Source organism: Haemorhous mexicanus, chromosome 3 (genome assembly GCF_027477595.1).
Source record: "Haemorhous mexicanus isolate bHaeMex1 chromosome 3, bHaeMex1.pri, whole genome shotgun sequence".
Lineage (NCBI taxonomy): Eukaryota > Metazoa > Chordata > Aves > Passeriformes > Fringillidae > Haemorhous > Haemorhous mexicanus.
Window position 1 is genome coordinate 44,003,870 of NC_082343.1, and position 20,870 is coordinate 44,024,739.

The 20,870-nt window shown below is 43.3% G+C and overlaps 1 protein-coding gene across 2 annotated transcripts; it reads right to left on the reverse strand.

Annotated features, from left to right (window-relative positions):
• Positions 1 to 3,678: 3,678 nt before the first annotated feature.
• Positions 3,679 to 20,824, reverse strand: URB2 (URB2 ribosome biogenesis homolog). Of its 2 annotated transcripts, XM_059841585.1 has the most exons (10): positions 20,703 to 20,824; positions 20,356 to 20,521; positions 18,991 to 19,167; positions 14,375 to 17,747; positions 12,804 to 12,964; positions 11,489 to 11,599; positions 10,332 to 10,574; positions 9,862 to 9,952; positions 8,158 to 8,297; positions 3,679 to 4,412 (listed from the first exon to the last, which is right to left on the reverse strand). In XM_059841585.1, the coding sequence occupies exons 2-10, from the start codon at positions 20,479 to 20,481 to the stop codon at positions 4,215 to 4,217; spliced, it is 4,620 nt and encodes a 1,539-aa protein (XP_059697568.1). In that variant the 5' UTR covers positions 20,482 to 20,521; positions 20,703 to 20,824; the 3' UTR covers positions 3,679 to 4,214. The 2 variants fall into 2 exon arrangements, with proteins under 2 accessions (XP_059697568.1, XP_059697567.1); XM_059841584.1 differs by lacking the exon at positions 20,703 to 20,824 and having other exon boundaries at positions 20,356 to 20,639.
• Positions 20,825 to 20,870: the final 46 nt, after the last annotated feature.

Below are 20,870 nucleotides of genomic sequence, written 5' to 3' on the forward strand. Positions count from 1 at the left end.
GGGCTCTCCTAGACTAAAACTTCTGAGAAGGTCACAGGGACATGCTTTCTTTCCCAAATTTTCCAGATTTTAAAGTCAATTAAAAAAACAAAAACACTTTCATAATTTTTAAAAAAGATATGTGAATACGAATCAGTACTGCTCCATAGCAAGCCAGGTTTCACTTCCCCTTGTCTGTAACATAAATATTATGGGTAGGTACAGTAACAGGAGCCTTCCTTTCTGGAAATTTTGACTGCTTGCAGAATACATCACTGATCATTCAGCAGCAAATGTCAGTACTGCCTACAATGGCACTTTTGCATGTTTGTCATTGAAAAAAAATCAAGCAGTCATTTAGCTGGAAAAAAAAATTGTTCTATGTTGAGGAATCCACCATTTCCCCAGGGAGATTGCTCCAATGGCCAATTGTTCTCTCTGTGAAAAATTTTCCTCTTGCGTCCAGTTGGAATGTCCCCAGTTTTACCATTACCCTTTGTGTTTTCCATGTGATTCCTTGCAAAAAAGGAGTCTTCATCTTCTTTGTAGCCACCCTTTAAATACAGAAACACAGTGATAAAGTCTCCCTCTAAACCTTATTTTCTCAAAGCCAAACAAACTAGTTGTCTCAGCCTTTCCTCACATGGAAAGCTTCCCCATCCTTTGATCAGTACTGCAGCCCTTCCCTGGACCTTCTCCAGCCTGTTCATATCTCTTATGCATAGCAGGGAATAAAATTATTCCTGACAAGCACTGAATAGAGTGGGATAATGACTTCTTTCCTCTGCTGGTGATGCCCTTGTTGATGGGATTGATGACTTTTTTCCTCTGCTGCTCCCCACATGGGCAGATCCCAGCCTGTGTTGGACTCCTGGATTATGTTTTCCCAGGTGCAAGACCCTACGTTTGTCTTTGTTGAACTTCACAAGGTTTTGTTAGCCCAGCCTTCCAGCCAATCCAGGTCTTCTTGCAGCTTGGCTCTCCTGTCCCAAGTGCTCATTTCCCCTCAGTTCAGTATCATCAGCAAACTGTCACTGGAGGCATTTAGTGGTTCAGTAATAATGGCATAGAAATCTCTCAAAGTACTCCTTTATTCATATTATTATGTTTTAGCCCACAAAGGCGGCTTTGGAAGGAGCCTTCCGTTATCCAGAAGCTCCGGAACTGCATCAAGTAAACAAATAGGAAGCTACTGATTCATTTCAAGCTTAAAGGAAAGTACACAGTCAGTACATAGTCTGAGTACATAGTCTCTTCCAAAAAGGTATGATCAGGAAAAACAATTTTTCAATAAGTAACACAATTTCTAACATCTTAAACCATCTTTTTTTTTTTTTTGACATTTCTATCCACAGTTTCAAGGTAAATCAAGTATTAAGCCCCACTGCCAGGCAAGTAGAAAAATCAGCTGATTTTCACAGCAGCTACAAAAAAATAAGGGGTAAATAAACCCAGCATGATTTTTGTTGGTCTTGACTGTTCTTCTTGCCTTTCCTGTTTCTTGCTATTTGGGCCAGTTTTGGCACAGCCGGCTTGGGCACTGCCCATACACCAGGAAAAACACCAAACACAGAGTCACAGGCTGAGCCAGTGGCACAGCCAGCAGGACCCCGAGATCCCAGCCTCCGAGCTCTGCCTACGGGAGGAATTTCTGTCCATGCTGCAGCAAGAAAAGAGGAGATGTGCTGCATCAACAACTGGAAACCTGGCCAAGAATACGTGTTGCAGAAGCCTGTAAGGCCTGGAGATTCACACGCACAAAGCAACAGTCCAGTGAAACAAAGGTCGTGATTCCTGGCCTTTACCCGAGACGGTATTTCTTCCACACCCTTTACCTTCCTGATGCTCAGAGCTCATAAACTAACGCAACCTGGGAGGAAGGGCTCCAAAACTGACTTCAGACGGTGCTTTGTACCCTGGCAGGATGGCCCCATCGTGTGACAACAGAGGAAACTGCACCCACGTGGGAATGCACTCGGGAGTACAAAGCCTGCTTTCTCAGCAGGTGGTCCTCTGCCAGTGATTTAATTTATTCTAGCTAAAAAAAAAAAAAAACCGGAGCAGTTCTTGGACAAAGACCTGGGATTAGCAAGTGAAAGACAGCCTTCCTTTTAACCCCTTTGCCACTTCTACACAGAAACGCTGCTTTGTGCTTCAGAACTCCACTGCTTTGCATGGAGCAGGAGGGGGAATGTGGGATAAGTGGCAGTTGCACAGGGTGTTTGAAATAAAGGTTTAATTGTGGCAGGATTTCAGATTTTCATTCATTCAAGCACTGGGCCCTTTTGATAGCGGGGGTTTCTTACTTCCATCACCCCTGTACATCTAAGTCAGTTACACATTTTCATTTCCAAACCAAGAGGTTAAAATTGCTAACAATTTAAAAGTTGGTATTAACGAAATAAAACTGATCTCAACTCAACTAGTTTACCTCCTCTGGCTAGTGCTATTTACTGTGGTCTGCACTCAGAAGCTTTTGAGCTGTGTGTGTGGCTTGCACCATATGGCTGCATCAAGGGAGTCTTGACACTCACATGCCAGAGATGCTACCTCACTTCCTTCCTCCCTCACTTCCTTCCTCCCCCGCTCCAAACCCAGCTCTCTTTTTTTCTGCTCTTCTTTCCACATCCTCTCCCAGTGCTCAAAACCTTCCTTTGTTTTCCAGTGTATTAAGGCCTCCACCCTGGAGACCTCCCCTCTTTGGTGCCCCTTTGGATGCCCCCAGCTCCTACATGTTTCCCTTCTGGGATATATGTCACTGTCCCATTTCCTGGTGGGGCAGAAGCAACTCCCCTTTCCATCGCTGGCCCACACGAAATAAAACACAGAAGTGGCCCAGTGGTGCACAGGATCCAGCTTGGACAGAGCTAACTTGCTTCATGGCAGCTTATATGCCACTGTGGTTTGCATTTGTGACTGGAAAAGTTAATAAAATAGCACTATTACTACTGAAGAGAGCTTCCACAGTACCAAAGCTCTCCAAGATGCTTTTCCAGGATGAGAGGAGGGTTGTCTCCAGTCCAAAGGATGAAGTTTAGTGAGCCCTGGTCACCTCCCTCATCTGAGCCACTGGGAGTCTTTTGCCCCAGACAAACTTCATCCTTTGGACATTGCTGTGGAGGCAGATGGACCCAGAAAAGTGGTAAGTCACATTCCAGTCTCCCTCTGCCCACCCCCTATTTACAGATTGAAGCAAATAATCACATGAGAGTATTGAGTTCTTTCTACTACTACATCTATATGTGAAGACTGTTTTACCACTTACATAAAAATTAGATCTTTAGTATGTGTCATAAAAAAATAAACTTCTGTCATTTAGCTAATGAAAGGGAGTTATTTGATAAAACTTATTAAAGTTTCCTGTCAGAAGCTGAACTGAGCTGCAAGAAGTCAAGGGCTTACTCTTTACCTAGAGTGAATACAAAGCAGCAAGGCTCAGCTTAGACCAAGAAGAGTCTCAGCTAGTAACAGTGGTAATTAACATTTGTCACAAGCTAAACAGAGAGTGCACTGAGAGTGACCATAGCTCAGATGACTAAGTGTAACTGCTTAATGACAGTAAATTGAACAGAGCTCCAGGTAGTAAAGTCTTTTTGATTATCATGAGATCAGAGGATAATACAGTTGGGAAGGAAATTCAATAGGTCAGACCAGGTTGCCCAGGGCTGGCTGGACAGCAAAACCAATCAAGCAAAGAGATACAATCCTCCAAATTTTTTTACTTTTACTTCTGCAGGTTTGCACAGTAACCTACTGTACAGCTGTGTAACATTGACAAAGTTCTTCAGTTACAAAATGTAAAATAACAGGGTACAAAAATAAGCACTTTAACTGCTTTAATTCTGCTTACCATGTAAGCAAAACCAGGGGTTATATCCCTCACTGGGTTTTAGACCAGACTATTGCTTCCACAGGAAAGCACCATGATGTGCCAAAGCCTGAAGCCTGACATCTGCTGCCAAACTGCAGTGAGCTCCCCAAGGGTCCCAGAGAGTTCACCAGGGGCCAGCAGAGGCACAGCAGTTCTGCCATTTGTGGCACAACACAGGACCAGAACAGCACAGCACATCCTCCCTCCCCAGTTCCCTTTTTTCCCCACGATGAAGGCTGGCTGTATAGGGATAAATGCAATCCATGTTTAGGACCCTCCTCAAGTTCGATTTTACTTGTCATCCCAAACCAAACAGCAACTGAGCATCTTCTGAGCACTGCAAGATCAATTCATAACTGATTCATCATGCAGTGTACTTTTCCTCCCCCTGCTTCTTTGCTTTGTGGTAGTGATTGTAATCACTATAGAGATCCTTGAAGACCTGCCTCACGCCTGCTGGGAGCGAAGCATTTAAGAACTTGATGTCCCGTTCAATGCAAAGGTCAAGGATGTGATATATTCCTTCTGTGAGATGTGTCTTCACAGCTGGATGCAAAGTCACCTGCAAGAAGAACAAAATTGCCTTAAACTTGAAGACAGAAAGGCAAGAGAACACCACTTCCACAGTCAGTATACATTAATGCTGACAACATTATCCTTTGCATCAGACCACCTGGAACAGCCCATTAGATAAAATCCAAGATTTTGACTTGTACAGTATTTTCCTGAATTTTGCAAACATGTTTTGCAAAACAAGCACAGCCCTTGCAGTAAAATCCACAGGAGTACTGCTATACACATTGCTGAGGTGGCAAAGACACTAATCATCCCAGAATCACATGGACACTCCTCAGCACAACTCTAATTAAAAAACCCTAAAATACTTGCCTTGGATTACACATTTCAGTAGATTCTGTATGTCTTGTATAGGCTGTATGCTATTATGTCAGTTTCATATGAGCACTTCATTTACATTGGGTAGAAACAATTTTACCTTATCACTTAACAATTTCCTATTTATCTAACAATTTTTTTCTGAGTACTTCTATGTGCACGCCTTAATAAAAGAAGCCCTCAAAAATCTCAGAAATGTACATTTCCTTAATCTGTTTTAACACCAAGAATCAGGTACCTTGCCTGAAGTCATACAGAAAGTTGGAGGAACACAAGAAATGAATCAGGACTCAGCACCCTGCTCCTGACATTACCTCTACTCAACCCCACAACCAGTAGAACTGCCACTAACAACCAGGAAAATCAGTGCTGACTCTGGAGCCCTATGCTGCTCTAGGCTAATTGAAGTTTGTCCTGTGCGCACAAATCACTTGCTAAATACTTCACTGCCCAAGACACTGCTGGCCTCTGGCATCGTGTTATTTTTGCTGCAGAGCCACGTCTTATCTTTGCTGAATCCCAAAATTAGCTTTACGCCTCCAGATGTGAGCCTCTGCACTCTAGGCCTAATGAAAATCACATAAAAAGCCATCATTAAAATTCAGGCCTCTTTCTTCCTTAGGCAACTAATAAACTTTCTGCTAATGAAGTGCACTCCTCATCACTGTGACAGGCTCCCGCTCTCTTTCTGCCCTAAATGTGGAACAGCTAATATGTTTTGTTAGATCCACTAATATAGCAGGGAAAAACACATAGCAGGCATTAAGGCACATAAGACTTCCCTTAGATCTGTGACTCTAAAGAGTTTGCACGTGCAAGGGGTTGTAATTTTTCCCCTTCTCTGTCAGTTGATCAATTGGTTTGTTTACAACAGGTGCTATTTCTCCCTACACTGCACAATACAGTTGGAGAACAGCTGAGCATCACAGCTCCCAGTGAATGCACTGGGCTGGGATCCCCCTTCCTAGGGCAGAGGAATGACTGCAGAGAACAAGGACAGGAAAACCCACAGCTATTGACAATATGGACCAGATGGCCCACTTGGGAGAAGCAGCTATCTCAGAGCTGCAGTTAATGGAACTGCATCCCTCACATCACAAATTCATCTGGACCCAAGCCTTATTTGGGCCATTCTTGCTTTGCAGTTTCCTATAAACACCAATAACACCATGGGAAGCAGAGCCAAAGATTTAAACAGCTGCCACTACTGGCTGGCAGTTAATTATACTTGTAAGTGGTTTATGGCCTATACAGTTAGCACAACCAATTTGTCAAGCATTACAGAACTCTTGATGTGAGACATTAAATGTGTGAAGAGGTATTCCACTATTGCTGAATTAAGCAACAGCTCATAGGCAAAAAGCAGAAAGCACTGTCAACAGTATGAAAGAGATGCCACCCACTTCAGTTAGGAATCTTTCTAGATTAATACAAAATAATTCATGTTATAAAGAGGAGGCACTGAGGAAGCTGTTACACAACCACTTTAGGAGTAAGTGACTGCTTAGGCCAATAGCTTTCATCAGTTCTAGTTCACAGACCCTTAAAAGGGTTCCAGTAAGTGTGCAGAAGCCTACAGAAAGACTTAAATCTACTAACATGTTTTTCTCAGTCATCTTTGATGGACCCACAGGGTCCTCATTTCACAGGGAGAAAGCCACTGATCCTGACTTGGAAGAGATGAATGGTTAAAAGAGCTTTTCTCTCCCTCTGCAGAGCAACATGAAAGATGTGTACATGCCCCATTTAAGACATGGCATCTGAGGGCCATCTTTCCTCTGATATCCATCAATTCTCAGCAGTCTAATGAGCAAATAAATCATCACCTACTTGTAATCTATCTATTCTGTCAGACAGAAAACATTCCTTTGCCACAGTGTCTAGAGGCTCACTACACCAATTTCCCCTTCCACATCCAAAGGTTCCATGCATACATTACTGATCTGTGGTTTCAGCTATCATCCATCACTTTCCATTTCCCACTGAACATCCTGCACAAAACTTTCCTAGACATCTCATGAGACTGTGTACTCCCACTAATACTGAGACAAGTGTCCTTTCAACTTAAAAAGGTCGTTTGACAATTCAAGTCAGGCTTTCAGACTTACATTCAGTGATGACCAGATTACAGAATTCACAGATGGCTAAAGGGAACACAAGCTGCCTTAACAGCAATTTTCCCTTTGCTGAACTACTACATTCACTATGTAAACAATAACCAACTAACCAGGAACAGTACATAATATGGCTAAAATCTGACATCTCCCATTGTTTTGCTCCCCCATTCCACCCCCACCAAAAAAAAAAAAAAAAAGAAAAAAAAGAAAAAAGACAGACAACAGAGAAGACAGAGAAGTTTAACCTCTATAATAACCTTCATGCTTAGTTACACTGGTTACACCACAATCCTTGAGAAACACAGCACCAGTTAGGATGTTCTTTTTGTAAAAGGGCCTAAAAACAAAGACTACATTTCCTTTCTGTATTTCAGCCCATGCCCAGGCCAGAACCACAAATAATCAGTTTGCAGGTACTTGCACCAGAAGCAGCATTCAAACCCTGGTGAAATCTACATCGATTGGGCTGAAGAAAATGACAAGCTGAAGTTACCTCTGGATGAGAGAAAACACTGATCTGACTCTGGCATCCCTAAGAGTAGAAGTAGTTGCTTTCAGTAAGGATCAGAATGATATCTTTGGTACAGAAGGAGAATCACTGAAAAGCTAACAATTCTTGCCTTGGCAACATTTTTTAAATTCACTTAATCATTTACAACATATTAAAAGACTTTTTCCAGGAGAATCTTCCACCATTACTTTGCCAGATTTAACTGCTATCAGTCCTGGACAACTGAGACTATTTGGGAGATAAACTTAACTACTAGATGTATAAGGAAGACCTTTATAACAGTGATAGTGGCAAAACTCTGGAACATGCTGTCCAGAGAGATGGTGGATATCTCATCCCTGGAAACATTCAAGGCCAGGTTGGATGTGGCTATGAGCAACCTGATCTATTTCAATATGCCCCTGCCCATTGTAGAGAAGCTGGACTAGATGAACTTTAAAGGTCATCTTTCAACCTTTTAACCCAAACCATTCAATGATTCTGTGAAGAAAAGCAACACCCAACTTGGCACTAAATCAAAACAGCTTTGTACCTGGGCACTGTATTGTTTTACCTTAGAAGAAAAAAGCCACAGCCCATACCTTTAGAAAATTCTCCAGGAGTTTGGTAAGAAAGATTCTCACGAACTCTTGCATAATACAAAAGCCTGGATCAAACCTGCATCTCCATGAGGTATGACAATTGTAACTTCACAAATTTTACAGAATTTAACAGAGTTGCCTTTGGAACAGAAACTCCAAAGCTAGCACAATACTATGGCACTTTCAAGATGGATGAGAACATACCTTCTGCAATTCAGTCACATAGTGAGCCACAATGAAGGCAGAAAACACAGTGAAGTCCTCCATTTCTGCAGCAATGTAAGTATACATCCGTTCCACCAAGTGTGCACATTTCAGTATCATTTCAAATTCATCCATGTTGCCTAAAACACAAATTGAGATGCAGCCTGGCATTTGAGGCTTAAAAACATTAGGAAAAAAACCCCACAGAATCATTCAGTCTTCCATGATCCTTGAACAACATGAGGCCAAGGACAGCTTGCCTATTTTAACATCTTTTCTTATCAAGCCACAGCTAGAGGCCCCCCACAAAACACAAAATACATCTCTTAGAGTGGCTACTTTGTAAGAGCATACTGATTCCAATTTCATGTGCACTGCAAGACAAAAATTACTTGTTATAGATGTTGAAGTTACAGCAGTTACAGTCCTTTCCACAATTCAGTCCCAAACAGCACTGTGGAGGAGAGAATGAGGAGACAAGAAGATTGTATTCCCTGCCTAGAGAAAATCAGAAGATGTTTCTTAGAAACAGCATAGTAAGAAAGCTCTTTGATGAGATCTATTATGTGGAATATAGCAGCAAAAGCTGCATCACTGGAGGTATCTAAAGTGAGGCTGTTGAGATCAGCTGAGAATTAACTCAGTAGGCAGAGAATGAAGAGAGCTAGTACAAACAAGGGAGAAGGGAAATCCAGAAATTACTTCCCTGTTATCTGTTACAAAAACAGAACAATTCTGCAAAGATAAACAGCACCATTTTCAGCTTGAGGATGCCATGTACCTCTAAGCTTCATGTGATGATTACCTTATGCAAACATATTGCAGAAGCAAGAAAATTCTCCAAATCTGGCACCAGTTTAACATACCTTCTCCTCTATCACTGAGCCTCAGCTAATATATTCCTCTACAAAGAATACATACACTTATATTTGCCCACAGTTGTGGGCAACACATCAGCTGAGATAAATCTGAACATGGCACAGGCTGCAGAACGTCAGTAGAAAGCTGGGATACAATCAGTTTCAGGCCATGAAGTCAACTTCTCTCAAAACTCCACTATTAATGACAGGGTATCTGTGTCCTGACCATCTTAATCATTGTGGACATATCTGACTTGTCTACTTGGACTACGTAAACTGTTAATAACTTCCAGTAATAAGCCTGTTTTTTTTCCCCTTCCTCTTAGGATATTTAATTACCCTTATTCCAAATCCTTGGCCATACAGATATATAATCAAATCTCAACTGATGCTTCAGATACAAATAGTGTTCTTATACTTAGCATAGAATGGTGACAGCTCAGCTCTGTAGCAAACATAGTTCCAGTCTCAAAAAATTCCATTTAGTAGTATCCATTTGGGATTATAACTCACACATATTAGCATGAATCACTAGAGCTCACAGCCACTATGCTTGCAGACACAGGGGTTGATAGGAAGAGCAAAAATTTGGCACAGCAAGTCTTACTGCTTCCTGCCTACTTGCCAGCTAATCAGTGAATAACTTATTCACCAAAAGCAACACTGCCTGTATGCAGCACCCCAGTTATCTTCCTAAGCCTACAACCACAAAGCTCATCCCCAGATTTTCACAAAGGACAGGTAGGGATGACAGTTTCAATGCCACAGCCAGGTTTTGAGAACTTTGTCCTGCTCAGCATCTCCTCTTCCAAAGTATAAAGCAAAGGTGGAAAAGATATGGTACCTCTATCTCCTTTCTGACGCCCTTCATGCATGACAGAAACAACCAGACGATGGAAACTGCTCAGAAAGGATGGTGCTGCTTTCAACAGCACCTGAAAAACACATGAAATAAAAACACATGACAATACATAGTAGAGGGAATGAAGAGGGTAGAAACTATCTTCTCATTCTGCATCCTGAGTCATTCGTGCTTCTAGAATCAATCATAGAAAAAGAAACATTTTCTCCTAACCTAGCATCAGATGCTCATAAGCAAGCCACTGCCAAAGAACAACAGTGCAGGCACAAGCAAAGCAGGAGAGCAACTGAAATTATGTGATTTTGAGATTCCCAGCTTTTAAATGACAAGCAGTACAATGCACTTCCATACTATCAAGACAAAATATTTCAAAATCATATTAAAAAATTCTATCACTAATATGCTTTCTCTTTCAAACCTTTTCCCATTCTCCCACCCCATCACAGATATACCTTTGGATGACACTGCACAATAGAGAAGAGCACTTCATGGACCCCCAGGAAGACACCACAATAGTCTTCTGTCTTCAGATGATCCAGAGGGACTGTTAGAAGAATGCTGAATGCCAATGAAACGTGATGTGGATTCACAAGAATCCCTTCTCCCTGCCTTAGCAGAGCTGCTACAGTCTCTAGAATAGGTACAACTATGATGGAAATCAGTGCCTGGTCCTGACAGGCCTCTTTGGTTTGCAGCTACAAGACAGGAAACAGACAATGATTAATGCATTAGCCACTTATCGTTAGTGTTGGAACACCAGAGAACCCTAATGCTCTGACTGGAGTCAATGGAACTAAACCTGTGCTAGCTGGACAGGCAGGGAGACTCCTGCACCTGAGCCATTTTCATGCACTTGTGCCCTGTGTGAGAATTGATGTATTTCAAACAAACACTGCTGTGAGCACTGGGATGGCAACTGGAATGGCAACTATTCCCCAGCCTCCTGAAAACCAGCACTTCTTTGCACCCCTTCACAGGAATCCAATGATGCAGTTCACTCCTTTACATGCATGCAGATCTATCAAAAGGGGCAGAAACTGCAAGCTTATGATTCTCAGGCACTGCAGAACCAGCCACTGATAAATTCTTGCCTAAAGATATCATCCCAAGAGAAGAAAAACCTACATCACTAGCTTTATATGCTGTACAAACAAAGGGCAGAAAACTTGGGTTTGATTAGTTTCAGTTAAGTTTCCCTTTCATAATTCAGTGAATTTATATAACTACTTTTTTCTATAAGCACTTGTTTTGTTTTTCTGCTGTTGGCTTCTGCTGCAACACATGGCTGATGGTTATCTTTTCCTTTGGATAGGAGGAAGGACAGGAGACAGACTCTCTACTCTGCAGTCTAACAAGTTTCTCCCAAGCACCATATTACACAGTGTCGTTCCACAAAATTACTGTGTATAAGAAATGGATGACTGCACTCACAGGAGATTTACTTGAGGAAGGAGGAGAAAAAGGGTCTACACAAAAACGTTCAGATGAATCTGGCATGGATTTGTTTAATTTTTGTTCCTGTGTGCATCTGTGCACATTAGCTGTATCCACTAGAGAGTCTAAGAGATAGGAGTGGTAGGTAATGAAGTTACAATAAAGAGATACTTACAGCTAAAGCTGTGATCATCTGTGGGCTGGCAAACCAGAAAGCTTTCCCTTTGTCTCCACTTAATGGGCAGCTGAGCAACAATTTGGTTAGTGTAACAGCTGACAATACTTCCTGCAGAAAGCAGACGGATCTTCAGTCATGGGTACAAGGCACACTGGCTCCTTTCAAGTACAGAAGAGCTCTTTCAAGGTCAGTGGCACTTTTGAGCATTACCAGAGCCTTGACTCATGAAAGGCCTCCCACCAATACCTCTCTTTGGAAATCGTGAAGAAAGCAGCAGCTCAACAGAATTCAATGCACTGAGCAGCACTGACCCAAATGTACTTTACGCCACATTTGCTTCACAATCAACTTACTGTACAAAAAAGCTTACATGACTTTTAAGAAAGGAAAGCCTCATACAACTGCCACTAGATAACAGAGGGAAGCAGAGGCAATGCAAGGATACTGGTACACTATAAATTGAGAATGCTGCTTTTGGCAGCAGGGTTTTTTTAATTGCTAGTTGTTTATACAGACTGATACAAGAAGCATATTGCAAGCTACATTCAGGTGGCAGGAATTATCTGTGCAGTTCAGGAATTCCAGATACGCCTGCAAAAAGATGCATCAAGAATTGATGCAGCACATCCACCTCCCTTCTGACAAATAAGACAGGCTGGATAATCACACAAGTTTAACCCAATTGTCATTCTCAAATCATTGGTCTTCCTATGGAGCACACAACAGACTTTTTTTTTCCAAAAATGTTCCATACATCACCACTGGTGCTTAAGCTGCTCTGAAGAAGGGCACATAATTTAAAAAGATACTGAGTGCTATCTGGGTATTGTTGAGTAGCCTTTAGAGCAACGAGTACCAAAAGCACAGGAGCAGTTTTGGTTTTACTTAAAAATGCCAGCACTTCTAAAAGTGCCTTTAACTTTGTAAAAAAAGAGCAACAGACAAAACGTGACTGCTGGTATCTGTTGTGCAAGAGCTCTGAGCAGCAAGTAGGAAAAAGCTTTTAGCATGGCCTGTAACACCACAGCGGTGTGATTTTTATTGAAAATATATGGACTCAAGACTGCTGAGTCCTTAAGATGGACAAAGTTTTTTGAGTAGGTTTCCATGATCTTTCCACCTCCTAATTTATATACAGAACATAGTACAGTCAGAAAGCCCTTATCTGTGTAAATTAATCTGACCTGATGACTGAACATAAAGCAGGAAGAACAAAACAATATTTAACAAATGTCATTCAGCCAACAACCCTTTTTTCAAGACACAGCAGACTGCAGAAGGAAGTTGACAACACATTAAGCTCATGCCTTACTTTAGCCTTCTGCTGCCAAATATTCCTCACTTCCAGTCCCTGCAGCACCAGCCTCATTATGGCATAAAACTCCTCGTCAGAGCAGTTTCCCAGCACCTGGACAAGCACCTCTGTCAGCTCCATCTCCATACTTCGGATCACCTGGGTGGTAATTGCAGGACCTGCATATCCAAGAGACAAAAGCAATCAATTCCCAAGACAAGACTTCCACAGGTAAGAATGGGGCAAACTGAAAATACAACAGTTCTGGGGGGTACCTCTTTAACACTCAAATACATAGAGGGCTTGATACTTAACCTTTCTCCCCACTAGTGCAATAACTTGATGATCTCAAGTATATCCTACCCTCAGGTTCAGAGCAGTCATCATACCAAGAAAAAGTCTTCAGTAATACAAAAAGACTACACCAAAGCAGCTGCACAAGCCAAGGGAGCAGGCTGAACAAGCCACAGGTCTTTTCTACAAATGGTAGCCAGAGATCCATCACAAATCATAAAAGCATAAAGCTTTTTCTACAACTACTTAATGACAATACAAACACTGAGATCACAACTGCACTTCACTTGAACAGCAGTCTCCAAAGCAGGGTGTGCACACCCCAGAGTGTGCACAAGACAATTCTTTGGGATGTGGGAATTATAAGTAAAAATATTTAATGCAAAAAGGTATTTTAAATAGTGTTTACTTCATCTTTATCTCATGCTTTTTAAACATTTTCTCTGTGTGTGCTTTATAATATACAAAGTGGAGTAGCACATGTATAATTTATAAGTAAGCTATATTCAGGCTGTGTGTTCAATTTCTTAGGTTTTTTTAATGATAGGTGTGTGCAATCAAAAATGTTTGGAGACCACTGCACCAGACCATGCCAGTAATGTTTGACAAATTCCTGCAGCTTGAAGAAGTCAAAGAGAACAGTTATGCCTGCTCTGTGTTCATCTCTCTTTCTGCATGAGACAATATAAAGGAGCCATTAGGTCCCACAGCTGGCAGCAGATGGTTTTCATGTAATTTCCAGCCCTGGCTCTTTATTTGGTGAGGATAAAGGAACCAACCTGCCAATATCCCACGGAATTTATCAGAATTACCACATGGTGTTCATCATCTACAACAATTAGGTAACTTCCACTGTTCTATAAATTCACATACCAGATACAAAAGCAGATGAGTATTTCACTCTAAAATTTGGCCTGGTGCAGATCAGCTGCTTCAGTGGTGCCTACTATACCAATTACACGAGCAGGACACTGCCCTTCAGCCTTATCTCCAGAAGTATTACCATATTCCAGTTACTTTCAAAATGTTCTACAAAGGATGGGTAACTCAGGACCTCAACTTTATTTAAAGATGTTAACATCTATCAGTGCATTACCAAACTAGATGGCGGCTGTGGTCCAGGTACTACAATAGTGCCTCCTTGAAAATTTTCCTGTTATGCATTTAAAAAAGGATAGCCTGCTGTTTTAACAAAAGTAAATAAATGCAGACTTTTACAGAAGCTGTATGCTTTGCTAAATGGCTTTTAACTTGCAAAATTAGCAAAGGAGGTGGAGAAAGAAGAGTTTTCATACCAGAGAGAAGCTTTTTTATAGCAAAAACAACCATGACTGCAGTTTCTTTTTCAGGATACAGCTCTGGCACCGAGCAGAAGACAGTCAGGAACTGCAATGCAAACTGAAGGAACTGCAGATTACTCCCGGCACAGGGCAGCTCTTTCAGTATCTGAGAGTAAAACTCTCGGTACAGTTTAACACGAGGCTGCTTCAAAAACCCACTGGGCTCCTTTTGCAAGTCCTTCTTGACAGGATGGCTCAGATCTGCTTTGAGGAGAGTAGTGACAGATGGTATGAATGCCACAGGCAAAGGCTGGTTTGGGGTGTTACACTGAAGACCGTGTTCAACAGTTCTGACCATCTGCAGAACCACTGGTTCCAACAGAGCACACAGCACATCCGCAGAATGCAGCTTCTTTTCTGGCAGCTGCTGGAGGTGCAGTGTGACAACATGACAGAGTGTGGTGAATGCTGTGAGCAGCAACTGCTCAGCTGCGGGATTCCAGTTTTTCCAGTCTATGCTTTTGGCTGCACCTGTGTCTGGCCTGCAGCTCACCAGGAAAGACATGAACTTTTCCAAGTTGAGCTTCACACTTTGTCTTCTTTCAATAATCATCTGAAGAAAGTTTTCCAAAAACTCTTGAACTTCCTGGACATACTGTGCCCAAACAGGAACAGTCAAGACATCAGTGAAGAATTTGCAAGCTGTAAGCTGGGAGGTCATGACAGCCTCAAGAACATCGCTGGCATGTAACACCTTAAGAACAGAGTTGGAGTTCCTGCCAGCTTGCAGGCACCTCAGGAGGTGGAGGCAAGTCCTTAAAACCTTCAGCAATAACAACTTGCTGCAAGAGACACTAGCCCTGGTATTAACTAGCAGGGACAGCAGCACCAGAAAACACCGAGTACAGTCAGAGGGAAGAAAACTGTCTAACTTCAGGAGAGAAACAATTTCTAGCAATGCCAGGCATCTTTGTAGCTGATGTTCTTTCAGGATGACAGGGCAGCCATTTTTTGCTAACAATACCATACACTGGGCAACTTTCTCCAGTGTTTTCCAGGACAAGCTCAGCTCATCCTTCTGCACTTTGTTTTCTGATGGTACTTCCAAGGGATCAACACTTTTGCAAGAAGCCAGAATTTCTTCATGCCAAGGAATATTGGTCACAGTCAGCTGCTGCAGTGGCAGACCTACTGAATCCCTGGTAGCAGAGGGCAACACCATAGCAAACTGCTGAATAAGATGGGTCAGAAAAGCGCAGTGCAGGACCCTCATTTCTGGTAGAAGAGAGCTGTGGATCAAACCAAGGGATATCTTTGCAATGCTGATGGAAGGCTCCTGGTCCGTGGCAGCTTCCTGAGCTTCAGCCAACATCAATGTTTCTAGAAGCACATTTGCAATGTACTCTACATCTTTTAAGGAAATATACGGCAACAGGATGGTCAGGTTGGACATGACGAGGTGCCAGTGTGCTGTGGGGTAGCTAAGTTCAGTTATTGCGCTGATATCTCCATCCCATGGTTCAGATTTTCCTCTGCTCATGGTGGATTTCCCAGACTCCAGGATGAAAGCTGCAGCATGCTGCAAGGCCTGTAGGTCAGCTTTGGTCTGCATTAACATCATCTTCATTTTCTGAAGTGTGAGCAGTTCTAAGCAGTATTTACTAGTGGAGGCAAAACTACTTGCAAGTTCCATAACTCTCCTCCAACACTGCTCCTTCAGACCAGGCAGAAAAGCTGAAATGCCCCAGTGCCTTGCAGCAGGTTCAGTAACAGCAGTTTCAGCTGCTGGAGACACGTATTTACTGCAGCTAACACCAAAGAGAGCGTCTACCTCAACCCAAGTGTAAACAAGGAGGAGAGCAGCGTCACTGGCCTTTCTTAGCCAAAGCTCTGACTTTTCTTCCTCTCTCCTAGGAGCCTGCAGCAGCTCCATCAGTGGCTGAATTATTCCCTTCTGTATGTCTGCCATCAAATGCTGAGTGCGAAGCACCACAGGGGAAGGAGTGACATCATCTAGGCTCCTCATGTTGAACAGAAAAGCATGCAGCACCGAGCACACTGACATCAGCTTCAAGGCCATGTCAACTGATCCTTCAACAGCTGGAATGATAAGGGTCTGGCATTTCTCCACAAAGAGACACAGAATGTCCAGAATCTGATTGGGTGGCAGTTCAAGAAGGCACTCACGAAGCTTTGCTGTCAGGCCAGCAGAGAAGACGGATGGCCTCAGTTCATCAACAGCTGGCCGGCAAATGACTGTCAGCACCTGCTCAAAGAGCCGTGGGAACTGCCTCAGCTTGGAGTAAACCTGGAATATGGTGCTGATGAGAGTCTCCTGAGGCTTCTTTGTACGTGGCTCAGAGGCCTCTGCATCAATCCAAGCTGATGACACCAAGTCATCCAGGTCTGGCTCTACTATAAGGTGGTTTAATGACATCAGGAGTTTGAGACACCTGAACCAAGCAGGGATGGAAGCTTGGGAGTGCGTCAGCAGCATCTGTGCTAGCTTCCTGTAAAACCCAAACTGCACCTCCTTGTGCCGGATACGGTCACTGGCGACATTATAGATATCATTGCTGAGCACCAAGTTCAGAAGCTGCTCCAAAGCCAGCAGTTCCATGCTCCAGTCCACAGGGAAAAGCGTATCACTCTTCCCCCCCTCTTGCAGGTCAGAGAGCCTGAGACAGCTGAAAAGCCTGCTGAGCATGTGGAAACACACAAGGTGGTTTTCTGCCTTACAGTACGAGTCCAGGAAGAGCTTATATAGCAGGGACACCGAACCAGCCACAACAGCTCCGTGGAAGGCAGGTTCACACAAGTCACTGCCCAGCTTGGTCTGCACTGTGTTGACTGGTAGCAAAAGAGTTTTCCAAGCTCCTTTCTTCTTCTCCTGGGATTCTTGCTCCGACAGCAGCTCTTCTTTGTAGGATGAGAAAAGCTCAGGCTGAAATAACCCAGCCTGCAGCAAAGTCTCTATTTGGCTTCGTATTTCTCTGCTCAGGTGCTGACACACATGGTTATCATCCGCTTGTGTCCAGCTCCTCGCAGTCAGCAAGTGCCTCAAGAGCAAACATGGCTGGAGCAAGTGACTTGTCACTCGCCCAAACACACGGTTTGGGTTGGCTTGCTGCCTCTGGATCAGGAGGTATTGAGCAAAGGTAAGCTGGAGGACATTGAACAACTGGGAGCCCACAGCATCATCAGAAGCCAGCTGCTGACATGCTAGCTTGGACAGCTTGCTGAGGAGATCAACCAAAAGCTCACACTTTGCTGTGTAAATTATGGACAGTGAAGGAGTAGAAAGGATGCCACTGGAGCAGCTCAGCACAGTGCCAATGTTCTGCTGTGTTTTCTCAGAATAGGCCTCTGATAACCTTTTGTTTATGATCTGAAAAAGGAAACAAAAATCCCAAAAAACAATCAATTTAGCATATAAAAATAAAGCCCATCATAATGAACCAACAACACCTTCTGTGAGCTGTGGCTGCAAGCAAGGGGGACATGCCAACAGCTGCTGCTGGGCCTGTCACATCACAGGCTTCAAACTAGAAGCTCCACTGTCCTTGCATTTGTTTGCAGCACCAGATGAGTAAGGAAGCCCTCATGCACGCTACGGGCAACAGCATAAGACTATCCATACTTGATACTAATAGCTCATCCTGCAGAAATGGAGTAGGGGTAAATTTCTTCCCTTCCTGAATGGTCCCCAAAATTATGCTCACAGCAACAACAAACCTACACACAATACACATCCCTGCTCTGATACAGGGAGCTTATTTGGTTAGAATTTCCATGACTAAATGTCATCTTTATATTTGAAAATGAGACAGTTTCTGGTCCTGATACCTGGAATGTGAAGGACTATTCTCTTTTATCTTTGAGGGATACACATTTCTAGAGAAATTATGTTGCATTTCTCTTCTTTTTCTCAAACTTTATGTGTATTTCCCTGCTGTTTTCTCCTTCAATCCACTTTTCACTCATTCCCTTTTCTCACCTTCAGATAATGTCTGCAAACAAACTCAGTAACAGTTTACAAATCTGCATCTATTTTGTTAAAAACCTTTCCTGTCTCCTTACACCTTATTGCGGGTGGCTCATCTCCTCAGTTGCAACAGTGATGGACTAAAACAGACCCTTAAATTCTTCCCACTGGACCCTCTACCACCTCTGTCCTTGGTGTTCGGGGTACTATACCTCTGACCTGTACCTCATCCAGACAGGTTTTCACATATAGACCACATTTAAATTTGCCACACTTTCTGCATAACATCTCTGAAGCCCAGATTTCATCCAACCAATTCTCCATACTTCACAGTTCAATTTCTACAAGTAAAGACAATCTTTTCTTGCTTCCCTTCAATCTGATCAAAACTAAAAGGATCATTTCCCCAGTCATTTTCACTGCCTTTGCAGCCACTCACTAATTCTGCCATTTTTAACCTTAGCACTGCACAAATACAAAAATGTATTGCAGGACAGAAATAGAGAAACTTTCAGTTTCAGGTCCTGGAAACTATCAGATTAATACATATTTCATGCAACATCTGACACTGTGAGGAAGAGTCAAGTACTGTACAACATACATATTGCTATCCAGAATTTTACCAGATATCCACAGTCATAGTTACCTCTGCAACTGAAAAACTGAGACCAACTGTCTTCCCACTCTTTAAGAGATCCTGGAGTCTTTTACTGTGGATAACATTGTCAAGATATGCCCAGAGTTTTTCAACAACTTCATCCTCCAGTTCATGTTTCTTGTTGTAGTTGGAAACCAATGCTTGGCTTACCCAATCGAGTAAAACCTGTTAACAGAAGGGAAAACAAGAAATCTTTAACAATCCCCAAGCAAAAACAGGACAAAAGCAGTACCTCCTCACAGTTACAGCATTTGTACCTTGAGAACTGTGCTAAATCCAAGCAGAACAGCCTCTGAGTGAGCAAAGAAGTCTGGTCCCAAAGGTTTCAATTCCCCAGAGCTTATGCTCTATACCAAATGTTGGACCTGTGCTTGCATGTAGCATCCCAAAACAGCTTTCAGGAGTGAATATCTTTATATCTTTACTCTGACAACATTTTAACAGTTGACACTGGTTGCAAATGCAGTCTCTTAAATCAGTGCTCAGAGAATCAGCTGGTTTTCACTTTCTGACAGTTGCAATTCCACTCACATCCTTCTCGTCATATGTTTAAATTCACTACCTAGAAATTCAGGCCTAGGAATTTAGATGGGTGAAAACTGGAAAAGATTGAAATCTACTAATTACTGTTTTAAAACTGAAGTTGTGGTGTATGGCTAAGTTTAGTATTTTAAGTTGCTGAAATAACAAGAACCCAAAACACAGATCTCGGATGTGCAAACCCTAGGCCAGAAAGTACTACCAGAGCTGGAGGAATAGGACAAGACACCCCTAACCCAGAGAAACACTGCACAGACCTTCAGCAACAGGGTCAAAACAAAAGACTTAGGAGATTGTGGGTTCCATGAAGAGAAAACCACATCACCTTTCAAACAGCAGTCCATGAATGCACTGTGTGCTCTTTGCTCATGCACAGCAAGTTCTGAGCACCAGAGAACACACACACAGCCTCAGTCAGTCCTCTCATCCTCAAGTTCTTGTTTTTAACTATGCCCAAAAGCATCTGAATTCAGAGCATCCTGTACTAGGATGCTCTGAATACCAAATGGCAATGACAGCTCTAAAGACAATGATTTCTCATGTCTCTGGGACACAGAACACAGGCACTACCCTCTCTACAAGAAAGTTTCTTCCATCCTACACGAATGCAGGACTTGGTGCTGAAGCTACCTTCAATATGTTGTAATAAAAACATTTCCTCTAACGCCAAAGAAATCAAGAGCTGATCACAATCCTAAACCAGTGTTGTACTTACAGTGCTAACCGCTTAGCTAGATCTGCATTTTAAGAACTGATTCATCCACAGCAGCAATCCGCCATCGGTATCACTGTTCACCACTAAAAAGTACTCACTTGCTCCTTATTAGGCAGGACGCACTGGTGAGAAATCCACGCAAACCGGGCTAGTTTGAGTTTGTCCTCCCAAGAAGTCTTGGCGCTTTTGAGCTTCAGGTAAATCCCGGAGTAGATGGCTGCCATGGGGGCGACACTTGGGACCAGCGAAGAGGCAGACACGCGTCTGGAAGAAACGCCGAGCAAGGAGAAGGCGGTCGGACGGGCAGCGGCCCCGCACCCGGCACTCACCCGGCACTCACGCACGTGGTACCGCTCGGGGCCCAAGCGCCCCTCCGCCCGCCAGCCGCCCACGGCCCCGCTCCCCAGCGTCCACCTCTCCCCCACCAGCCCCCGGTCCCACTCGCCTTCCCCTGCGCTCGCGGGACCGTCACTGCCCGCTCCCCGCTCCCGGTACAGTCGGGCCCTGCCCGCCGGCCTCCGTCCCCGCCAAGCCGCGCCAGCCGAGCGCCGAACCCGGGAGGCGGCGCGCTGGGGCGAGCCCGCGCCCATTGGCGGCCAGAGGGCGCTTGCGC

Bases quoted from the DNA above. Each gene is read 5' to 3' on its own strand.
- URB2 (XM_059841585.1), bottom strand. From the start codon at position 20,481: ATGGCAGCCATCTACTCCGGGATTTACCTGAAGCTCAAAAGCGCCAAG. The intron at 10,575-11,488 runs GTAAGTATCTCT...CCTGTCTTGTAG, and splicing joins AGATGATCACAGCTTTAGCT to CTGCAAACCAAAGAGGCCTG. The intron at 9,953-10,331 runs GTATATCTGTGA...TGTGTTTTTCAG, and splicing joins TTGTGCAGTGTCATCCAAAG to GTGCTGTTGAAAGCAGCACC.